Source organism: Rhodamnia argentea, chromosome 2 (assembly GCF_020921035.1).
Source record: "Rhodamnia argentea isolate NSW1041297 chromosome 2, ASM2092103v1, whole genome shotgun sequence".
Taxonomy (NCBI): Eukaryota; Viridiplantae; Streptophyta; class Magnoliopsida; order Myrtales; family Myrtaceae; genus Rhodamnia; species Rhodamnia argentea.
In genome coordinates, this window is record NC_063151.1 from 35,386,767 (window position 1) to 35,409,901 (window position 23,135).

A 23,135-nucleotide genomic window follows, 5' to 3' on the forward strand; every position below is an offset into this window, starting at 1 on the left:
TCCGCTCATAAAGTCAACCAGGTACTTGATTGGGGAATTGCTTGTATTAGTTATGTAGGAATCTTTGAATCCTAATGCAGGCCCAGGCCCATCTAAGCCCAAGTCGAGCTGTCAGCTTATCATCATCGGCTTTCCATTTGGTAAGTATTTCGAATATTATGTGACCCATTTGTGCCTTCCGATGCAATTTGTTTCAATTCTAAGATTCTCTCCAAATCTCAAACAGAGAATCATGCAACGCACGTGCAAGTCACGTGCAATTCCTTTAGTTACATCGGATCGATCCCAACTCGACCGTGGACCCTAAATTTGGGTCGATTCGGGTAAATTGTTTGGTTTTTACACCCCAAGTATTTACCTAGTGAAAAGCCGGGATGTGATCATATTTGAAATTTTCGCGGTGTCTATGACTCTAATATTGGGAGAATATGATTTTGTGAGAATGAGGCTCGGACAGAACAACTCGATTCTTGTGCAGCCAAATTCTATGTTTGTGCAGTCTTTAAAGGTAATAAATTTTTTCTCTAGTTGCAGGGTCAAATCCTCTGCCTTTCCTCCGCTGTCGCACGCTTGCTCTTCCTCTCCAGCTTCGCCGCCACTAGCCGCCAGAAACGACATCCAGAGGTTCTTCCGCTCTGCCCCGGCGACGACTCTGTGGGCGGTCCTTGTAGTTGGAGAAGAATCTCCTAGGGAGCAGCTGGGTAAAAAACACGGGTCCCATCTACCCGGAACAGGGATGCCCACCCTTCTCATATTTGTAGTAATCCTTACTGGCGTTGTGTTGCTGGGCATGGTGATTTATTACTAAGTAACATGCAGTGAACTTGAAATTGGCCTGTGTGAGTCGCTCTTTGGCGGCTTCCACTTGAATACGTAGAACATTGCTGGGAAAAATATATTAGAAGTGTCATAAGTTTTGTACGGCGTTCACGTGAGTGCCATAACTTTCAAAACGTTCACTTAAGTGTTATAACTTTCAAAAATCGTTCACTTGAGTGTCATGTTAACGTGGACACCGGAAAAGCCGACGTAACGATCTGAAAACCGATGTGGCACTCCGGAAAATTAACATGGTTCGCCGGAAAGTTGACGTGGCATGCCGAAAAAATTGCTGTAGCACTCAAGTTGACGATTTTGTTCCGACGTGGCACTCAAGTGAGCGATTTTTGAAAGTTATGGCATTTAAGTGAACGCTTTGAAAATTATGGCGCTCAAGTGAACGCCCTACATAAGTTATGGCACTCATGGTGTACTTATCCCGAGATTTGCTTTTATGTTTGGTTGTTTTAGTTTTCGGTATCATTCTAAGATTCTGTCCAAATCTCAACGAGAGAATCATGCAATCCACGGGAGCGGCTCACACGGGATAATTTCGACTTTCGAGTTCACTACAATCTAAGAAAGTCGTGCAATAATAAGCAAATCTCTCTCTGTATATATGTCATACTTTAAACGTACTTACATTACAAATTTGGCCAAACATAGCCCTTCCATTAATTTCTCCGTATGCCTCTCGCGGATTATTCTTTGCTACTACCACTTAACGGGGGAGAAACCCATTCATTTAGGCCAAATATAGCCCTTCCATTAATTTCTCCATATATATTATGTCCCAAAACTTTAGGCTTACATTTCATTAGTCTTCCTCCACATGGGAGCGAACCTAGCTCAACAATGAAAAAATTTTAAATTAATGAAAAATATCGCGAGTTCAGCTGATAAAAATACAGTAAAGTACTAAACAAATTCTAAGCTATTGCCTAACATATAATAGACAAGCGACCGTGTCCAGTGATTTCAACCCGAGATGTTTTCTTCTTGCTTGCTAAAAGATACATCTGATAAATAAACCATGTATTTCATCATATGGTATGATCAAATCACTAGTCTTCTTCTCTCCGACACTCTTTAAGGACAATATGTTTTCATATTTTTGGGGAGGCCCTTTCAAATCAGCCAAGCCTCGACATATCATATATTTGTTGGGAACAGTTATAGTTCAAATAGCTGATCTGAGGATTTGGATAATTCTTTTTTATGGTTTTGTGCCACAGTATGTAAGAATCGGCATTAAAGTCACAGGGCATTTGGGGGTGTGTCTAGCGGATTACCCTGTGGTATCATTCTACCTAGTGTCTCTCCAATTCCCCATTATCCTCGGCCGCGCCGTCGCATCGACTCCATAGCTTTACCTGATGTGCCGAACTCTGGAAGTCATCTGTCCCGGCCACAAAGGGTGAGCGCCGGAATTGGAAAACGACCCGCAGAGCTCCGCGGGATCAACAAGCTCTTCGGACATGATCTTTGCTGTTGTCTGCTGTTGGAATTGAACTTCCTTTGATCTGCTCAAGTCCAAATTTAATGGGATGGGCTTTATAGTCATGGTGGCGGGCTCGGAAGGTGGAGAAGACTCGCTTAACCCAATTCAAATCCTCTTCTCTCTCGTCACATGTTCCTATCTTTTTTGGATTAAAAAAAAAAAAAAAAAGCACCAACACCCACCACCAAAAAAACAAAAAACTTTTTTGCACAAGCATGCCATGGATCAATAGCTGGAGACGCGTGGCAAGTGAAATGAACTCGTCATGGGAAGCATTTGAAAATCATGTGCCCCTTCATGCTCAAGGTCAAAATTGATTGCAGTGCTGACTTTAATAGCCAGAAAATTAACCAAAAAAATTTAAAAAAAAAAATAGGACCACCGACTGCTGAAGTGGCCGGTGACTCCAAACCCTAATTTTTGAAATCCGAGTTGAGTTGTTGTCGAGGTGGTGGGAAGAGGGAGAAAAAAAAAAGCTTTAGGGAGAGAAAGTCGATGACTAATGGGCCCGTCAACCCACCAACATCGGGTGCAAGCTGCCTTGTGCGGGTAGGACTTTGGTGCCATTTTGACCCCACTTTCATGTGGATCACATTCACACAACCTCCAATTTTTTTTTTTTCTTTTTAGCTTACCATCGCCACCTTCATATAACAGATAAATATGACCTTCGGGTCGGGTCCATTTAACCTCGAAATCGCCTTTACATAAAAGCCGGGTCCCCATTTCCGAAACCCGTTCTCGTCCAATGGATCGCTAATCAAAACAATCATGACCCGAAACCATAATTGTCTCTTTTCGTGAAAGAGTGGAAAGGAATGGAGGGCGGGGACCTTCCTTGGGTGCAAAATCTTACCCGATCCCAGCAGGGTGGGATGACATCCCATGTGATGACAAAGAGGTAAATCACCCCACATGGGCCTTTGGGCAATGATAAATCTCGAAGATGAAAATGATGGACATGTTACCATGAAACCAAAGCCATCCCTTTTGTCCAAGAAAAGTCGATGAGCTTTAGGTTTGGACAAGTGAAACCGAACTCATGGAACATGTCGATATAGAGAGTGAGTTCGTAGGGAGATGAACATAACGGAATTCATGATGGCCGTTTTAAATAAATTGTGTTCACATAGCAAAGCTTTCGTATGTTATACGAGAAGACGAATGGATCACAAGGCATTGGATTCTATACCCTTTACTCTTTTCCTATTAGTCTCACGTTTTTTGTGACATACGAGCGAAGAAGCCAATATGCGGTCCACGCGCATTGCTATTTATCTTTGTTGGTGATGCAATGATTCCAAAATGTAGGGTACGACGAATAGACAAGAGATCGCGCCTTGTGTTCCCTCAGTTACTACGGATGCCCTTGAATTCGTTTCACACCCATACAACCTTAATTTAACCGGATATAGAGCTATAATCGACAATTTGACATGTTAGGAAAAAGGCCTGCTGCACTCCTTCCTTTCTTTTTGTCTAAATTAAGTTCCATTCGTAGTCCTTCCACTTTGCCCTTTCTTGTAGCAATTTTTTCGAATTATTTCATTGTGTTAAGTTGCTTGATTCAAGATGCGGTAGAATGGCCGATTGCTAAACACGACGTGAGTGATGATGTAACTCGAAATCGAGCGACCTTATGTAAAAATAGGGAAAAGATTGATAAGTACTCTTTCGAATCGTTCTCTATTGAAAATCGTAACTATAGCATGTCATAATGAACAATCGATAAAGTTAATGGTTAGCGACGAAGGGGCTAAATCACGCAAATTGTACAAATTAGGAACTTAATAGCACCGTGCGCGAAGCGAAATTAAATGGAGAAATCAAAGATACGCAGAAGCATTTTGGTCGGGAAAAGGTTTAGTAGGACTCGAGCGTGATGAGCTGGGGACAGCTGTCGAGATATCATTGGCTGCGGAGGAATTTTGATGTTTCCGGAAAACAAAGGGATTGTCAACTCAAGCCGGACCAAAAATGTCATCATATTTCGGCCACCCAAAAAAAAAAAAAAAAGGGAAAAAGGCTTTTCTTTCATCCACAAAATAGGCACGTTCTGATGAAAGCGATGGTCGGGAAATCTCCCGCGCCGATTTTACAAACGGAAAATCCAAAAGCTCGTGGGAGTGACACGTGGCGATATGTATTCGAGCCTCGTTGCTAAAGTGGGTTGCAAACTAGTTATGTCGAACAATGTTGTCGGGTTTGATTTCTAGATGGAAAATTCGATGCCATAAGAAGATCCTCTTTCAATAAATTTTATATTTAGTTTCTTGTATGTTGTTTAGGATTGATATTGTTCAATCAGGTCGCCGAATTTCGATTTTAATTTCTCAAAGAATTGCACTTTGATTTGTCTTGTCGACAATTTATCTTGCTCTCCAATCTAAAATCGACCAGCTTACTAATGAAATGTTGACGTGATGTCCGATTGACAATGGCATTAGCCCACATGTTTAGTTCAATAAATATAAGTCCATTTACGCTCAAAGCACGTCAATCGAAAAAAAAAGTTTGAATGTATTGAATAATTCGTATAAATTAAAGCAAACTTTTTTTATTTTCGATAATAGAGATGTGCTGTGAATGTTCGATTTTCTAGAGGCTCATTAAATGCCTTCCAAGACTTGTGATTGAATTAAGTCTAAACTTTTGGCCTATGCGGGATGCCTTAACATAGAGGACCTTGCATGCGGTTAGTGGAATTTGAACGCGTAACTTCTAGTTCCCAAGTTGCAAATATGTAAATCTCCAACCAACTACGCTAACCAAATGCATTGCTATAAAGTTAAAAGTTTATTGTCGTCATTGTCAAAATTTCTAAATTTCGGTGATCACAATTCAAAGAGGGAAGACCTAAAAGTTTACCCTTATTTAGAGCGATAGCAATTTTTATTATCTGCCAAATTGAATGGCAAGGAGGGAAGACTCCAATCTTCTGAATTATTTTTGCGGTGCGACAAAAAAGAAAGTTATGTAAATCCACAAGGCCAATTTTTTTTTTTTTTTGGGTCCTTGAACTTTCACTTATATTTTACTGATCATGGAGAGCGAAAAATACAAGATAGATGGGCCTCCGAAGAAAGTAAAACCCGAAGCGTAAAAGGAGGAGAGGAGGTCCGATTCTTGGGCAAGTATTCTTGTCTATAGGCTTGACATATCCAATGGGTTACTCGGTTTGCGTCTCTAGAACAGTGGTTGAATGAAGCTGCGAGCCCAACTCGGTTCAGAATATGAAGACATTCTAAAAGGATGGGAGTTCTTTGCCATGAGGTCGGCGACGGCCTCTGCTCCGATTGAGGATTTCGTCGATTCGCCGGAAGAGAAGCCATGAAGGTGAGATCTCCTACTACATTGGCACAATCAGATTCAATAATAAGAGATAGCAAGGTAGATTGCTGTGCGGGTTGAGATTGTTGACGATTCACCCGGAAAACTAACAATTATACTGGAGTTGGCAGGGGGGGTATTATGGTAAAAGCGCACGCACCAAAGGAACACAGCTAATTAAATAATCTCTGTCGAAATAATTAGCCAACAAAAAAATACCAAGAAGAAGAAATCTTTCTTAGTACTATAAGAGGAAAGAAGACCCGACCAATGCCCACGACTTCGCTGCTTTACCTTCACGACTCCTCCTCCTCCTCCTCCTCCACCTCGCTTTCAATTCCAAAGAAAACCGTTAAAAGCTTTTGATTGATTGCTTACGGCAAAGGAGGGGGAATAGTTGACTATTCCCCTTGATCCCGCCACCGGATGGACGAAATTGCCCCTCGGCATAAACGATGGTGGTCCATTGGAAGAAGGGCGGGGAGGGAAGGGGAAAGCCCTTGTGTGGTGGTGACCGTGATTGCGTTTGCGGTAATGCGGTAAGAAGGTTGATGGCGACGGCGACGTCCTTGAGAGGGGGGAAAAGTGGGTTTGTTTCCTAGATGGTGAAATTGGGAACGTTGTCCGCTGCAAATTTAGCAAATTAGGTCGTTACTGATGTGATAGCTGTTGTCGATGGAGATAACCAGTGTTTAGCAAATTAGGTCGTTCTTGATGTGATAGCTGTTGTCGATGGAGATAACCAGTGTTTCGTATTGCAATTGAATCCCGAATTAAAAACGAGTATCGGATGCAACCGAATTACGCAAGCACGGATCGCATTCACCATTACATCGGATGGGTCCCACCTCCTTCAACGGTGCATGCAAGTTGGGTTTATAGGGTTCAATCAAAATTGGTTTTTTTTTTTTTTTTGGCTCCTCAAAGATGAATCGTCGTTTGGTAGCGCCCATTAAAGTGGGCTAAAATTGGGCCAAATGCACGTTGTTTTCTTGATCTAATTTTTGTTTCTTTTGGATCTGTGATTTCTTGATGCAATTCGTGGGGTCAAGGAGTTGAAGAATTTAAAGAGTTGGAGAATTTAGGTAAATCGGTTTCATTAATTGAAGGGATGCAATTAATGATATTCATTGAGCAGATATTCTTTTTTCAATGAGGAATTTGATAGGATTTGAGAATGAAAACGACGATGCCGGACATGAAAGTAGAATGGTTATCGAGTGAAAAGAAAAATAACATCTTTCTGAAAAAAAAAAAAAAAACAGAACTACTTCCATTTTCTAACTTTATGCACAGTATCCCCATTTAGCAAAATAAATTAATTCCTTCATCGATTGACGACCTTAAACCACGAATCGGCTCCTAAAAAACCTTACTAACGTCGTGATTGAACTCTTTATATGGTCCGGATACGATTATTCAATCGTTAATGTATGTTTTTTTTTTTCGAGTTATCCTAAATGTGATTATAGACTATGTTGAATGTCAAGCGGATGCGACTGCAACATGCGCTTTGAATGATTAGTCGGAGACATGCATGTTTTGAACATGAGATCGGATGTACGGAGATTTTTGATTTTTCCCGATGTTTGAGAAACTTTTGTTTTAAGTGAATAGGAAAAAATCATGCTAGAGGAAATCAAGAGGGATTCAAATTTTGAATACACACTCAGAGACTCTCATTTCTTTGTCAAAACAGAGCGAGAGAGGAGAGAGTCCCGAATTCGGGGCATGTTGGGGGCATGTTGGTCATTTCGGAATCTGACCACAGTCCTTATTATCTTTCAAATTTTTGGCAGAGAGAGAGAGGAGAGAGTCCCGAATTCGCACAAAACAGAGCGTCTGTCTGTCTGAAGCGCAAAAAGAACACTTGGGTTTTTTCGGTTTCTCTCTCTTTCCACCACTACTTTCTCTCTCTACTGTATCTTCAAGGTGTAGAGAGGGAGAGGGAGAGGGAGAGGGAAAGCGAGAGGGAGGTACATTTGAGAATGAGTAAAGCAAATAATGCAGTCACTGTTAGGTTAGTTCATTAAAAAAAAGATTACTGCTACTCACAGAGTTCAAAAATCACCCCAACGAAAGGCGATTCGTCTTGAGAGATTAGATACAGAGAGCAGTGCCCGAACAGGTGAGTCCGATGCACAAATTTTAGCGATTGACCAATCGGAAGATCTCACTCGATTGTCGGTTCAGGCGGGTTTCAGCTCTGATTCATTTTCCCAGCTCGCGGAGGGGGTTTCGGAGCTTGCATTTCGCGTCCTGGGTTCTGGTTCTGCTTATTCGTACGTGTCATTGGTTGCTGTCTGCGTCCTGTTGACGAATTTATGTTGCATTCGTTTTGGTTCTCGTGGAATCAGATCTGGATTTTTTGCTATGTCGGGTGGCATGCTGTGGGTGTCTATTTAGGTCTGCGGGCTGAAATTTTGCTGCATTTTGCTTGTCGATAGATTTTGATGGAGATCTGCTGCGTCAAGAACCGTTTTTTGTTGGCCAACTTTAGCAATTGCGTTTCTATTCGTACAGGTGGACAGTGGACTTAGTGAAGCATTTGTTTGTCTGCCGCATCGTATATTTTCTATCCGATTACAGTTGCCTGATTTGATTAATCTATTCTGTGTTCTGTATCATCTTCGACTATGCTACATTGTGCCGTTGAGGTGCTTTTTTGTTTTTCTGATTATGCTGACGGCTACAGGGATCTATGGGTGGGGATGCGTGTCCTGCTAAATGAAAAGGTAGAGGATAAATTGAGCAGATAAAAGCCTGGGACAATGAAATCGGAAATGCCTCTTGATTATGCCGTCTTCCAGCTATCGCCAAAGCGTTCACGGTGAGATGGTATTACTTAATCTATTTTTCAGTTGGTGGTGTTTTTATACTCTTGTTATTCAAATATTTCCTTTTTTGGTAGGTGTGAATTGATTGCTTCTAGCAATGGGAATTCTGAGAAGCTGGCATCAGGTTTAGTAAAGCCGTTTGTAGCCCATCTAAAGGTTGCTGAAGAGCAATTTGCCCGGGCGGCGCAGTCAATAAAACTTGAAACAAGAAAGCATAATAGTGGGCAAACATGGTTCACAAAGGGAACTCTTGAGCGGTAATGCCCATCTCCGTGTTTATCAGCCTCCAAGGACGTCTGTCGTGCTGTACACTTTGATAAAGTTGGTGTCTTTAATTCCGTGTGCACTGTCTGGTTTCAGGTTTGTTCGCTTTGTTAGTACTCCCGAGGTTTTGGAACTGGTGAATACATTTGATGCAGAAATGTCTCAATTGGAAGCAGCTCGAAGAATCTATTCGATGGTAATCTACCTGTCATCTTGGTGTAGAGTTCTCATGATTAAATTGGAAAGCCAATATTATTAATCTAGCTGACTTCCAAAACTTACTATATCAGGGGTCTGGGGATCAAAATTCTGATGCCTCAGGTATGTCGTCCAAACTAATCAGGCGTGGCTTGATTATTCTTAGTACTTTTGAATTTCTGATCACAAATACTGAAATAGATTAGTTTCTCTCTGTGTATATGTGTCTATATTTCCCTTTTTGTGAATCTCTGGGCACCATCCTTGGATACTTATATAGATCCAGCTTTCTTTGGAGAATGTTCATGTAATTGACTGGTGTGATATATGCATTCATGTAAATGCAGCAAATTGTGATTCTCCCTCCAGTTTGTGCATTCGGATGTCCCTGAACTCTATAATGTGTTTTTGAATCGCATCATGTAGTGTAATATAAGGACAGAAGAGTTTGGATCAGGAAATGGGAATATTGTGCTGAGCAAGGGTACTGGGACGCTTCATGAAACTTGTGCGAAATATTATGAACCAAAAATACAATCTTTCCTGTGTCAATCTCATCAAATATCTCCGTTGTTTTCAAATATAGGTAGCGTTGATATCCCCCATCAAAAGGGAAGTGAACTTTGCCTATCAACACATGATAGCAGAGATTGTGCAACAAATAATTCACAGAACGCCAAATGATTCATCTTTGAAAACAATGAATATGGGATACAATCTCCATCATTCATCTTGTAATACAGATAAATGATGCAGGCGTTGTCAAGATGCACATCGTAGAAGGGTTTTAGGAACTTGGGGTCTCATCAATTTGAGAATGCTTGAAGCGAATTGGATTCTCAATTCTACAACTGATAAAACTAGGATCTGATGGGAAAACAACTGCTTTATATTTGAACTTAAATTACGATACATTCTTTCTTCCAGGTGGCGATGAAGCAGGAATCGCAGCAGCTGATGCAACAAAGTAATTATCTTCTCCTCATTTTATCAAAAAGCCATCTGACTGAAGTTATTTTTCTGTACATCTTCAGAAAATCTCACTGAATCTGTAGCAAAAATTGGTGTAGCTTTGCCTGCACAGTTGGTCTGTATTGAACTTGTTGAAGTTTCTCATGTCGTTTGCTTAGGGGTTTATAACGATCTTGTATTTGTGTCATATCCCTCCATATAGTAGCTTGCATCATTGGGCTGGAAATTTTAGCATAGTTTCAAAACGAAGTTTCAGTTCTTCATACCCCACTTAATGTTTCATTTTGTTTGTGGTTCTTTCTTTATTTATCTTAATCGCCATTCTTCAACTCCATGTGCATTCTTTATATGGTTTGATTTGATTTGATTTGTATGTGTTAAGGGGTGTTAAAGTTAATCTTTTTTATTAATTTACGACAGAAAAATCAATTCTGTTAACATTTCAGCCCCAAAGCTTAAATTATTAGGTGGAGAGAGACTACATTAATATAGATAATAAACACGTCGCTCACTATCTAGTTTTGTTGCTCAATTGAAATTTCCATCGGTATATTTTATATTCTTTCTGTCCATGGCGGCCAGGCTGGATCTATAGTAGCTTTTGTTTTGGAGGTGTTGCGGGGGAAAAGTTACGCGTGCTTATGTCATAGTTGAAAAACTCATTCAAATCAATTGCCATTTTCCACAAGTGTTACCAATGATTCTCGAAAGTTTGCTCATTGAGAATTTTACAAATACAGATGACACACCTCAATGAATAATTTTTGAATATCTGTTTGTATATCATTTTTGTTGGAAGTGGTGATTTAATTAGTTATCAAAAGTGATTTTAATTCTACCAAAGTAGGAGTGGATTCATAGTAAGAATGTTACTCATTGTAAGCCCCACTGTAATCTGCTGTCGATGTCAGCCATAAAAGAAAAGGGGGTATTTATGGAAAAATTCCTCTTCCAGACTTTTCAGGCATAATTATCTGTTCCTTCTTTTTGTGAAATGGTTTAAGTTTACCCACTGACTTGGTTTTACACGCCATGAGCTTTAACATGTTTGCTACAAGTGATTGGTCTCCAAGGAACACGGAAACAAGAATAGGTTCGCATTTTGTGATGCAGTTCTGGTTCATTTGTTATACCGAGAGTTCTCCTTAGAAGAGATTGATTAGTCACACCAAGCATGGATGGTGGTGATCATCTTAGCCTATGGTCTTTATTTTGCTGTTATCACTCTGAAATCCCATAAAGTCTCTTGCTAAGGTATAGAGCTACTATTGAACACATGTATCTGTCCATCTGTCCACTCAGCCGTGCACACACTATTCTGTCATGTGCATGCATGTTTTCGTCGCATGAGAAAGCTAGTTGCACTTTTTTCAAACCTCATAATATTTCCATTTCCTTTTTCTAATTTCTCTAATTATTCAGGAAGGAGCTTCTAAGGGCTATTGACGTACGGCTTGCTGCAGTTAGGCAGGACTTAACCACTGCATGTACTCAAGCTTCTGCCGCTGGTTTTAAACCTGATAGTGTCTCTGACCTCCAACTCTTTGCAGATTGCTTCGGAGCTAATCGACTGAAGTAAGAAACTACTTCTATTTGATTGATCCTTCTGGCCTACTTTTGTTGATTTAGGCCAGTTTCGAGACTCAGGACCCGTGATGCTCCACAGTCAGACCCCTTTTAACTTGCTCGTGGGTTTCTAATGTTGTATTTTTCAATAGTGTTATCATGTGTGAAGTTTCTCCATTTGAAATGCTTCTTGTAGAAGCCAATTTTGAAGGATCTAAACATTTAGTTGAGAATACTATGGTCGCTTTCTGGCCCCTTAATTTTTGGTATAGATATGGCTGTTTCTTTTCTTAGCTTTTGAACAGCTCGCGACTTTTATGTTTCCTTTGACGATCTTTTTCTCCTTTTTCCATGTCTAATTTCTACTGAAAGTGCACTGAAGCTTTATGTGGGTGTCAAAGGCTCTGCTTTATTTATTAATGACAATTTTGCAAGCTTGAGGATTTGTATACTTCTGCTAATGATGAGAAGCATTTGCTGGAAGAAATCCAGTTTTTAATTTCTGGGTTTAGAACTTTAGCGGAGAGCTATCGTCCCAAAATGAGGTGTTTATACTCTTGCCCCTACACAATTGATTCACATTCAGTGGCCTCACAGATTCTATCTGCAAATGCATAAACAATATTAAGCTGAAGTATCATGTAACGACTGCAAGTTATGTGTGGCTCCCATTACGTCAAGGGTTTCTGATATCGAAAATTCCACTAGAAGGATTATCTGTTTGATGGAGTGGGAATTCCCGCTTGATGGGGTCAAGAGTTCATCTCTTCAGCTGTATTTGTTTATTTATTTCTTAGGAAAGAAAGCACCTTTCATCTTTGCCAAGGCAGAAATTTTGAGACTCCGATGTGTTCCATTGTCCTTCGGAAAACCTTTCTCCAAGTGAGGATAGAGGCCTTGGATGGCTGTACTGTCCTCTGATGCTGGTGTCTGCTGGGTCAATGGACGCTTTTCTCACTGTCATGTTCATCCACTTCCTGCAGATTGCATGTTACTCAATTTGGTTAACCGATACAAATTCTCTAATTTGTCCTATTGTCTCCAAAGTTTATACTTGCTTGATTTTTTATATGAACAGAAGTCCAGGGCAGAAAGAACTACCATCATCCTAGTTTAGAATCACAAGCAGATACCCAGTTGTGATCGCTGATATAACGTGGGGGTTATAATAGTTTTAGTAAGTTGGCGTACCACATTCTATGGAAGGTCTTGTAAAGTGATTGAATGTTTACTTTTACAAGAACAGCCCTTAACTTCACTCTTTTTTCCACTTAGTGACTTTTCTGTTATAATTTGTTAGACAGCATACTTCTACTAGTATGTTCATAGTTCTGATTCCTTTCAAGTGTTTTGAATATGAACTATGTTTGACTTGTGTAGTGAAGCTTGCTCCAAATTCCTGTCACTGTGCCAAAGAAGACCAGACCTGCTCCCCTTGTGGAAGTCAGGCGCTGCTGAGAGAGGAATTAGATCTTCATGTGAATCTGACATGTCCCTTGATGATCCCACAGAAGATCAAACTGCACCCTCTCGGCCCCTGTTAGTGCATTCAAACAGACACTCGAGTGACCAAGAGCCATGTGCTGTCCAAACTGTGGGAAAGCAGTCAGACCAATCAAAAGCCTCCACTAGTCAACAAACCAAGTCCTTCACTACATTTCCTGTGCGAAATGATAATTCCAATGAGAAGGACGCGGAAGCGAGAGAGAAAAAAGATGAAGAATCACCAACAATCCAGATAAGTCAACCAGGTAGGCGGCTCAGTGTTCAGGACCGCATAAATCTCTTTGAAAGCAAACAGAAGGAGAATTCTAACAGCAGCAGTGGTAGTAAACCTTCTGTGAGCAAGTCTATCGAGCTGAGAAGGCTCTCCTCTGATGTTTCGTTGGCACCTGCAGCAGTTGAGAAGGCTGTGTTGAGGAGATGGAGTGGCGCAAGTGATATGAGTATTGACTTGAGTGCTGACAAGAGAGAGAACAATGGCGAAAGCCCTTTGTGTACGCCCTCCTCAACTTCCATTTCTCAGGAAAAACATACTGTTTTTCCTGTTTTGTCTGAGGATATAGACCAAAAGGTTTTGGCTGATAGCACTGGTTCTTTTCAAAGTGATAGTAAGAGTGACTTGGGTAAATTTGGAGATACTGGACAGAAAGAGCATACTGAACTGCAGAGCCATGTATGCTTATCAGGGAAAGAAGATGAGACAGATGGTGGACGCACCAGTTGGAAGGATCTAGCAAGTTCAGTGATCCAAACTAGGCCCTTTACTGGTAGGGTACAGCAGATAGGGGTAATCAGTCAGGAGGGTGCAGAAGAAAAGGATAACTCCTTATCAGGAGGTGAAGGTGGTAGAAACATAGAATTGGTGGATGCTGAGGTGCAACTGATGGGCTCTGCATATAAAAAGGAAGGAGCTGGGATGAAAAATCTGGCTGCTCCCAAGACTAAAACTGGAGGTTCCCTAAGCAGGGTTGGGGATGTGACATCCAAAAGTAGAAGTGGGAATGGTATTGATGATCCTGCCATGAAAGATCCACCACAGGTTAAATCCCGTCCTAGGGGTTTCCATGGACATTCTCGATCTTTTTCTGGGCAAATTGAAGGCAGTATAGGACTTAAAGCTAGAGAAACGCAAGAAAAAGGAATCAGTGGGGATCAATTAGTAACACAACCAAAGTGGAGATCCCTTACTGGGGAATATGAAGAAGCAGCTACGGACTTGGTGTCACCTGTGAAGCTGCAAACCATGGCGGAAGAATCTCATATCCCAAAACGGAAGTTTCAAAAGCCAGTTACAGCTGTTTCTGAACAAATTAAGAGGACTCAGGGAAAGAAGGATGCGGGCGACTCCTCATATGTGAATAGTAAATTACCTTTCCCCAGTTCAAAGGCTCTTGAGGGTCAAGAGACGTCGGCTATGCCTTCATCAAACCCAACGGAGCAAGTTCAGAGGGTACGGCAATCTAAGGGAAACCAGGAACTCAATGACGAGCTTAAGATGAAGGCTAATGAGTTGGAAAAGTTCTATGCAGAACACAAGCTTCGCCTTCCCATGGATCAGTCCAGTTCCGCTCGAAGGAGTAAACCTGCTGATTCCCAGATAGAACCAGTGGCGTTGCAGCATAAGAAATCGGCAGTCCAAGGGGTAGCTCCTGTTAAACTGCCTGAGAAGAACTTAGCGATTGACTTAAGTGGGAATTCAGATAATGTGACGGACTTCCATACTCCTCCGTCTATGAAGATGTTGGGTAATCAGGATGCCGATACTCTCAAGAGGAATTTTTCTGACCTTAGTTTCTCTGATGATTCTAGAGGAAAGTTCTATGAAAAGTACATGCAGAAAAGAGATGCAAAGTTGAGGGAAGAGTGGGGATCTAAGAGGGCAGAGAAGGAAGCAAAACTGAAAGCCATGCATGATAGCCTTGAGCGAAGTAGAGCTGAAATGAAGGCTAAGTTTTCTGGTTCAGCAGAGAGACGTCAATCACTCTCCAATACTCGTCAACGTACTGAGAAGCAGAGATCATTCAATATGCTGTCAAATGTGAAGGAGCAGGTACTTATGTGAATGAGTTTTTGAAAACCCCCTAAAATTATTGGTAGGTAAGGTATTACGGATTCTGCTATATTGAACTTGAAACCAAGAAATTTGGCAGTAAATAAATTTTGAGGAACTAACTTCAGTGAAGTTTTATTTCTGATGTCAGCAAACTGATCTTGTTCAAAGCGAAGAGGAGGAACTTGAGGCATATCCAGATGATGGTGTTTCTAGAAGCAACCAGATGAAGAAGCCTTTTCCTAACCGTAACTTGTCTTCGTCGACTCCTCGCAATTCAGTAGCACCAGGTTCAAGATCTTCAGCCAGAGCTTCCAACTCTTTTTCCGGGAGACGGAGGGCACCGTTAGAAAACCCTCTTGCACAGTCCGTCCCCAGCTTCTCTGATTTCAGGAAAGAAAACACTAAGCCCTCCTCCGGCATCAGCAAAGTTCCAAATCGTTCACAAGTGAGAAGCTATGCTCGAAGCAAGAGTAATGGCGAGGATTTGCCTCTTGTCAAGGAAGAGAAAACTCAGCAATCTGAGTTTTTAAGGAAAAGTTCCGTTGGTCCTGTAGAGTTTAAGGACATGTCTGCTTCGCATGGTGATGTGGCTAATTTGGCTTCACTGGAATTTGATCAAGGACAGATGGATCATAGTGTTCAAGACAAATTCTCAAAGAATAGTAATTCAAAGTTTTTCCATGGAAAGGGTAATGGAGTTGGTCCTGGTGTAGGATCTAGCAGTGCAAGAAAGGCTCCAATGACATCTGAAAACTTGACGAATGATCACGATTTTGATGACTCTGATTTTGTGGCTGATGATTTGGTAGACATGCCAAAAGGGGAAGATGATGATGATCTTGACATTGTAGCAGTCCAAGAATTTGCCAATGGAAATTCGAGGTTGAGCCAGGACTCGGATGATTCAGTGAAATCTGGGTCTGAAAATGATGATTCATTGAGATCTATTTCCCAAGTTGAGCACCCTGCTTCTATTAGTGAATTTGCTGCCTCTGTGCCATCAAAATTCCATCCAACAGGTTCTCTAAAAGATTCACCCTGTGAAAGCCCCGTCTCATGGAATTCACACGTTCAAAATTTGTTTTCCTATCCACACGAGACTTCAGATATTGATGCTTCCATGGATTCTCCTGGAAGCCCTGCATCATGGAACTCCCATTCTCTGGGCCAGGCGGAGGTTGATGCTGCGAGGATGAGAAAGAAATGGGGGAGTGCGCAGAAACCCTTTCTTGTTGCTAATTCTTCCTATACTCAGTCTCGCAAAGATGTGACGAAAGGCTTCAAACGGCTGTTGAATTTTGGCAGAAAAAATCGGGGGACTGATAGTCTGGTGGATTGGATATCTGCCACGACCTCAGAGGGAGATGATGATACTGAAGATGGAAGAGATCCTGCTAATAAGTCATCAGAAGATTTGAGGAAGTCAAGAATGGGATTTCCCCAGAGTCATCCATCTGATGACAGCTTTAATGAGAGCGAGTTAAATGAACAGGGTAAGTTTTCATGGAGGGTGACATAACCTGCCGCCTGATGGTAGAGCTCTTAAACTGTTAGCTTGTAATGAAGTCTAATCGTCATTTCCAAATTTGTATTCCATTTGGCATCTCTGGTGTTGCTGCTGAATGTTTGATTGACTTGTCCACTCATTTGCATAATGGATAGATCTGTGAGGAGAGGAGGTGAATGATGTTCTGTGCTTTTGTTGATTATCTTACCAAATATATCAGATTTTCTGTCAAATGACCTCGTAATTATCCCAGGAAGAGTTTTGATATCCTGATTTACCCCTTATCATGTCATCCCAAAGCAAAGTTACCAGGATTGTTTTATCATTCCTGACTGCTGTGGGTTGTAAATTTCATCTATGTAAGAACTTGCTTTAGTGCTTCAGAAAGGGAGCAAGCTTCATGCGGGTTCTCAAGTTGATGGAATATCTCTCTTTTCTTGCAGTTGAAGCCTTACGTAGCTCTATACCAGCTCCTCCTGCAAACTTTAAACTGAGGGACGATCATATCTCAGGAAGCTCTTTGAAAGGTGACTTTTTCCACTGACAGCGAGACTTTCCTTTTCTTTCACTTAAGATTATATTCACAACCTTTGTATACTATTTGCCTGTCCTAAGATATCTTTGTCCTGTCGAAGTTGTTTTGACCCCTTGTTGTGTGGGATGATCCCACTTTGTCCTGTCTAAGGGGACTAACTCTTGTACAATTAGATTAGCTCAAGTGCTCCTCAAATTGATTCTCAACAGATTTATGAGTATCCTCAATTGTGCCCCCAATTTTCATGCGTCAATAGCCCCACTGCTTTTATTTCCATGGTTTGTTGACATATGAGTTGGGAAATTTGCAGCCCCCAGATCATTTTTCTCCCTTTCAACATTCCGGAGCAAGGGAAGTGACACGAAACCTAGGTGATCATCTGTAGTTTGTAGCCCAAGGGCATGGTTGAAATTGTCGAGGGGTCCGCTGGAGAGGCTGCTGTCAGACTCAGATACAGATGCTTGATATTGGCATGATATAGTCTACTGTGTATTCGTTACAATTTGAGTCATGTACATCTTTGTGAATGTGCGAGGACACTCGAGATTTAGTCAGTTGTTTAGGTAGTCACATCACATGTTGAAATATGTTGTATATTTGTCTCAGACACAAGTTCGTGTTTTGGCGCAACTTCTTCATGATTTTGGTAGTCCAGGGGCTTTCCTTTTGCCCCTTATATTCGTAGCTTTGTGTGATGTACATCAGATGGGACTCTCAAAGTCGTCGACATTGTACTGAGATAGATGGTTCCGCGGAGTAACAGCTTATAAAAGATGAGGATTGTTTCTCTTTTTTCGACTTCTCGTTTCTACCATTTCTGCTCTGCATCATTTGGTTTCGTTCTTTCTTGCAGTCTCCTACTCGATTCTCTGATAGTACGGATTTGATTCTGTTTGGAGTTGGTTAGCATAGTTTTGCCAAACTTTGAAAAGGCGACGCGACATGATATCCACGTTTATAGATGATTGCGAAGAAGTGGTTAAAGGGTAGTTTTTCCAACTACTAGGTGGTCGTTGAGTTCTATGGAATGGGTTCAGTGACGTTAATCAGAACCGCTCGATAATCAGTGGTTGACTAGTGGAGACAACCAATCACTACAGTTTCTCTTCTTTAGATGGTGTACCTAATTGATATAGTTCTTTGTCATATTATGGTCTTGATATCTACGTTTTATTTAGTGTGATACGTGACAACCTTCAATAGTCGAGTGGTTGATGGTCAAAAGCTAAAGTCAAATAATTTGACCAATTCCCGGATTATATATGAAAACCATCACAGCTTTTTATTTAAAGTTATACCAAATTTTATGTTTCCTACAGGGCAGAACCCATGTTTTTGCCCACAGTAAATAGCGTGGCTTCTACAACTGTAAGTTAGGGATTTAGACTTTGAGTGATATTTAAACCATCAGAATTTGAAAAGGAGACGTCTCAATAATTTCCCATTTAGCCAACTAAACTTCAAGGGATTCCGGCGAAAATGGAAAAGAAGAATGAGTAGAATGAAGGACGTATCAATACAAACTCATATTTTCAATTTGAGAATTGCCTTAACTTTTCATTTCAACGTTTATTGACGGTGGACTGTGAGAAAAGGAAGTTGGAATGTCCTCACCTTTCGTAAAAGAGATATGTGACCACAACACCAACCAGACCAAATTATCTTTCAAATGTAGGGTGTAAGTAGCATTAAACTTAGCTTAAATGAGAGGAGAATAGTTGACATTTGGGGCTAAAATAAAGATCCTTTCGAGCTAATAAAATTTTCTTCTTTTTTGTGTCTCCCCCTTTCCTTTCTTTATTATTATTTTTTAAAGCAGCATTATTTTCTCTTGGCTTCTAAGCCAAGAGTGGTTGGTGCATTACGTGCCTGGCATGCGAAGTTAGAGGGATTCTCGGGTCATCAATGGCCACCACGACCAGGGAGACCTCTTCTGTTTCTTCTTCTCTGTGTGGACTTACATTCTGGGTTCCTCTTGAACTTGTCTCCTGTATTACACTCAGGTTCTTTGTCCGCACTCTTTTAGGCTATATTCACTTCCAATGTTCAGCATTCTGGTACTTACTGCATTTTTTTTCGGAGAATAGAAAATTATGTAACCTTTCCGTATGTGCCGATTTGTGCTGATGTGGCTGGTCTCCTGAAAATTCGATGCCTCTGCTTTTAGCATTGTCAATTATGGAATAGATAAGCTTCATGCTCCTATGGTATTTCCATGTCAAATGCGGTGCATGGTGTCCTGTTTTGACATACGAATATGTTTGGGGTATTATGTGTGCACGCGCATGCGTTCTTTGTGGTGATGTTTTTTTGAGCAGTTATCGGAGTCCAAATGGTCAGTAATCTTTCAGTTATTGGACTCTGGATAAAGTTTTGCTAAGTTCTTTCTTAAATGAATTACCTCAAATGATTTCTACAGAAATATAACCATCTTTAAGCTCAAATTTTGGTTGTCTTCTTGCTAACAGAAACCAAAAGATTGCTAATGTCTGGCTGGTTAATGTGCTTGTTAAACTGTCCCATTTGCATGTCTGCATGTGCTGGTGTGTATTAGCTAGCGAGCTATGCAAAGCTAGACTTGTTCTGATCTTGACTGAACCTACCTCTGCAGGAGATCTACTCTATTTCTGGGGAACAAAAGATAAGTTAGATAAATGGCATCCCTTACACCAGGAGTGCTTCTAAAGCTCCTTCAGAGCATAAACTCCAAGGTCAAAGTTTGTGGAGAATATCGATCTGTCCTCCTACAAGTCATCAGCATTGTGCCGGCCTTAAGCGGATCAGAACTGTGGCCTAACCAAGGGTTCTTTGTGAAAGTATCTGATTCCTCTCACTCCACGTATGTCTCGCTATCAAAGGAAGACAATGAACTCATTCTGAACAATAAGTTACAACTAGGCCAGTTCTTTTATGTTGATCGAGTCGAAGCAGGCACGCCTGTGCCTATCCTGGTTGGGGTAAGACCGGTTCCTGGGAGGAATCCCTTCGTGGGAAATCCCAAAGACTTGATGCAAATATTAGAGCCATCCAAAGGGCCTAGTCCAGCGCAAGGTGAAGCCATTAGTAGCACCAAATTGAATGAGCAAACAGAAGCAAAAGAGAAAGATGAAAGCTTGAAACAGAAGTTTGTTATCAAAGAAGACAAGGTGGTCGTTGCATCAAGGTATATGCAGGGTGTCTTAGTGTCCCACAAAGTTGGTGAATCCGATTCAAATGGAGGGAAGACAAATGAAAGTGAGAACGGTGGATGTGGCAAAAGGGCTGGCTCAGCAAGATACAAACAGCAAGAGCTTAAAGGCCAGGTTTGTATATGGAATCTAATGAGTCCAATCTATTGGTCTTATACAATTTCGAAGGCATTTGTGATGGTACAACATGATCTTCAGAGCTCTTAATATGCTACTGGTAAACAAAGGTGTGTTCTCACAAAACTAATGGAATGCCCTTGATGAACTTGCATCATAAGTATGTCCTGTTTAGGGGATTTGGAATTAGTCCAATTTGGCCTGAAACTTCAGATTCTAGGTATCCACATAGGTGTACTAGGAAGTATTCTAGGAGTTTATATCAGAAACGTGAGAGCACGGGTGACACACAACTGAATCCGCCACCTGGGGAAGCTATAGGTCCTTTATCGGAGTCGCTATTCCTTCTAACTGTCTTCTGATGCCATGATTTTGAAAACTGAGGAAATGAACTGTTTAATGATGCTAGCATTGCAGACACGTACATCTACTCCTCCTACAAGTCGTCCTGAAGTCCTTGGATTGAAGCCTGATGCTCCTATACCCAACATGAGGGATGCTGCTGCACCTCTGAAGAGCATGCCTAAACGTGCTATAAGCAAGCAGGAGAACATGCACGCTAATCTGCCTCCTGTCAATAAAGAAAGGATTAACTCCGCCGAGTCAATGACGTGGGCCTCCCTCCCTCCCATCCTTTTGAAATCTGGAAAGGTACTCCTTTTTCCTCCTCCACATGCTGGATTTCACTATTGTTTTGAGCAATTTTAACCAATGCAATTATCCAGCCCAGGGATGTCTGACAATTGAACTCATCGTGGCTTTTGTCTGTTTTGACGCGCTTAAAAGAAACTGTTCACCTTCTGCATGAGTACCAATTCCAAGTAGAGCACTTACCAACAGAAGCATGCTTTTGTTATGAGTTTTTTGAAAAACGGTAAAATGCAAAGTATCTGCGAACTTGCATTATTTTTCCTGATAGTTCATTCTCATTTCATTAGGGAATACTTAAAAGGAGGAATGTTGCTTCTTTAGTAGCAGCAGAAGCTCAAAAAGAGGCATCAGCAGCTGGCACTTTGATTAAGTGCCTCAGGTAATTGTTGTCATTACGGAAATACTTTCTGTATGTTGCTGCATGTTCATTATTAAAGTCGTAAGACCCTTTTTGTGTGTGCCCAGCATGTTTGGGGATCTCTCCTCGTCTACTGCTGCAGAGGACCCCCACGGTTCGCTTACCAAGTTTTTCACACTCTATCAGCTAATCGACCAATTAAACCAATCGACACTGCTACGAAATACGGTGCTTCCGTTATCTTCTCATTCTCCCACTACAAACATCGAGAAGCCTAACAACCGTGGAGTCACAACTCCCGGAAGAGGTATATTAAAGTCCTCTAAGCCTAATCTTGAGATAACTGTGACTGAGAAACTGGAATGGGCTAAAGGGGATGGTGCTAGACAGATTAAAGAGATGAGACATACCCTCTTACAGGAAACAGAATGTTGGTTCTTAAAATTCCTGGAACTAGTGTTGGACACTGGATTTCGTGCCAGTGCCCCTGAAAAAAAAGGCAAGGATGCTTTGGGACGACGGACTGAGCCGAACAATAACCATATCGCTGTCACGTTATCACAGCTGAAGCAAGCAAGCGAATGGTTGGATAGATTCAGAGGCAAATTACATTCTCAAAACAGCGGACTTCAATTGGAGACTGTTGATAGACTAAAGCAGAAGGTGTACTCTTCTCTGCTCGTACATGTCGAGTCAGCTGCGACAGCTCTAGAGACCCGATCTGACCGTAGTTGAAATCAGGCAAACTGGATGATGTTTTCATAGCTTGTTTGCCTGCTTCTGTTTATGGATAAGTTATGACATCCAATGTGGCATTGCTTGATACTCCGAGAATCCAACCAATGTTATTGGTGATTCTGCTGACTCCATCTGATGTTCGTAAAATTATTTTCCAATTCTTGAATGTATATGTTTGAAGGGTCAGATATTCCAGCAGACATTTTCCTGGTTGCTCTCTCATATGAGCAGACGAAATCTTGGCTGAACATGTTCTCATGGGTATTATAAACTCATAACATCCTATAATGAAACGGCTTGCTAAAAAGTAATGTTACTCACCTGATACATTTCCACCATTTGCTCAATGTTATCATCATTTTGCTGGAGTCAAGATAGGAAAAGAAACCAAGCTGGAGAACCAGGGCACATGCGTGATTTTATGTTCGGATCATCAATTCAAAGATATGATCAATCTCAGCATGTGCCCTGCTTCTCCAGCATGGCAATAACCCTCTCCTCATTTTGCCTTCTCATTTTTGCAGATCAAGGACATACTCTTGTGCACCCAAGTTTTGACCTTTAAATACCAGCAGAAAGTGCGTGCAAACCAGCTATACCAAGTACACTTTATAGCTCAACATTGAAGAAAAAGGAAGAACAAAGTTTTGATTTTCGTGTTCTTTTAGTTTCTCTAAGGTAATGTGGGATGCATGTGAATAGATGTAGTACAAATCCATTAGTTGACAATGTTAATTAGGTGTCTGCAGGTGATTACAGCTTGGAGCTGATAAGCTGACATGGAATCCACAGTGAAAACTCTGCAAAAATAGTTTTGTGGGTGGTTGAGTGGTTGATCTGTGTGCCTTCGCTTAGGGAATGAGGTCATGACCCTGATCAGGTTGTCCATGGAAAAAAGCTAAAAGCCATTGGCATGCTGAACTACCCGAAACCGAGAAACTTTTAGGTGCTTTTGAAGCACCAAGTTTCTATCCACACAAGTCAATCACTATGTATAA

General features: G+C 41.2%; 2 protein-coding genes across 5 annotated transcripts; both read left to right on the top strand.

The window, feature by feature from the left end:
* The first annotated feature begins 7,440 nt into the window (after nt 1-7,440).
* Nucleotides 7,441-17,883, top strand: LOC115752113. 2 transcript variants are annotated; one of them, XM_030690199.2, is made up of 11 exons: nt 7,441-7,843; nt 8,346-8,480; nt 8,562-8,744; nt 8,848-8,947; nt 9,042-9,072; nt 9,877-9,916; nt 11,344-11,496; nt 12,868-15,040; nt 15,192-16,536; nt 16,994-17,077; nt 17,396-17,883. In XM_030690199.2, exons 2-11 carry the CDS (start codon nt 8,422-8,424, stop codon nt 17,458-17,460), a joined length of 4,233 nt encoding a protein of 1,410 aa, XP_030546059.1. In that variant the 5' UTR covers nt 7,441-7,843; nt 8,346-8,421; the 3' UTR covers nt 17,461-17,883. The 2 variants fall into 2 exon arrangements, with proteins under 2 accessions (XP_030546059.1, XP_030546135.1); XM_030690275.2 differs by having other exon boundaries at nt 7,441-7,778.
* A 1,083-nt stretch (nt 17,884-18,966) lies between these two features.
* On the top strand, nt 18,967-22,444 carry LOC115752598. 3 transcript variants are annotated; one of them, XM_030690895.2, is made up of 5 exons: nt 18,967-19,088; nt 19,697-20,387; nt 20,808-21,041; nt 21,329-21,420; nt 21,507-22,444. In XM_030690895.2, exons 2-5 carry the CDS (start codon nt 19,740-19,742, stop codon nt 22,132-22,134), a joined length of 1,602 nt encoding a protein of 533 aa, XP_030546755.1. In that variant the 5' UTR covers nt 18,967-19,088; nt 19,697-19,739; the 3' UTR covers nt 22,135-22,444. The 3 variants fall into 3 exon arrangements, with proteins under 3 accessions (XP_030546755.1, XP_030546898.1, XP_030546979.1); XM_030691038.2 differs by having other exon boundaries at nt 19,048-19,142; XM_030691119.2 differs by lacking the exon at nt 18,967-19,088 and adding an exon at nt 19,164-19,292.
* The last annotated feature ends 691 nt before the right edge of the window (nt 22,445-23,135 follow it).

Bases quoted from the DNA above. Each gene is read 5' to 3' on its own strand.
- LOC115752113 (XM_030690199.2), top strand. From the start codon at position 8,422: ATGAAATCGGAAATGCCTCTTGATTATGCCGTCTTCCAGCTATCGCCA. The intron at 8,948-9,041 runs GTAATCTACCTG...TTACTATATCAG, and splicing joins CTCGAAGAATCTATTCGATG to GGGTCTGGGGATCAAAATTC. The intron at 11,497-12,867 runs GTAAGAAACTAC...TGACTTGTGTAG, and splicing joins TTCGGAGCTAATCGACTGAA to TGAAGCTTGCTCCAAATTCC.
- LOC115752598 (XM_030690895.2), top strand. From the start codon at position 19,740: ATGGCATCCCTTACACCAGGAGTGCTTCTAAAGCTCCTTCAGAGCATA. The intron at 20,388-20,807 runs GTTTGTATATGG...CTAGCATTGCAG, and splicing joins AGCAAGAGCTTAAAGGCCAG to ACACGTACATCTACTCCTCC. The intron at 21,042-21,328 runs GTACTCCTTTTT...TCATTTCATTAG, and splicing joins TCCTTTTGAAATCTGGAAAG to GGAATACTTAAAAGGAGGAA.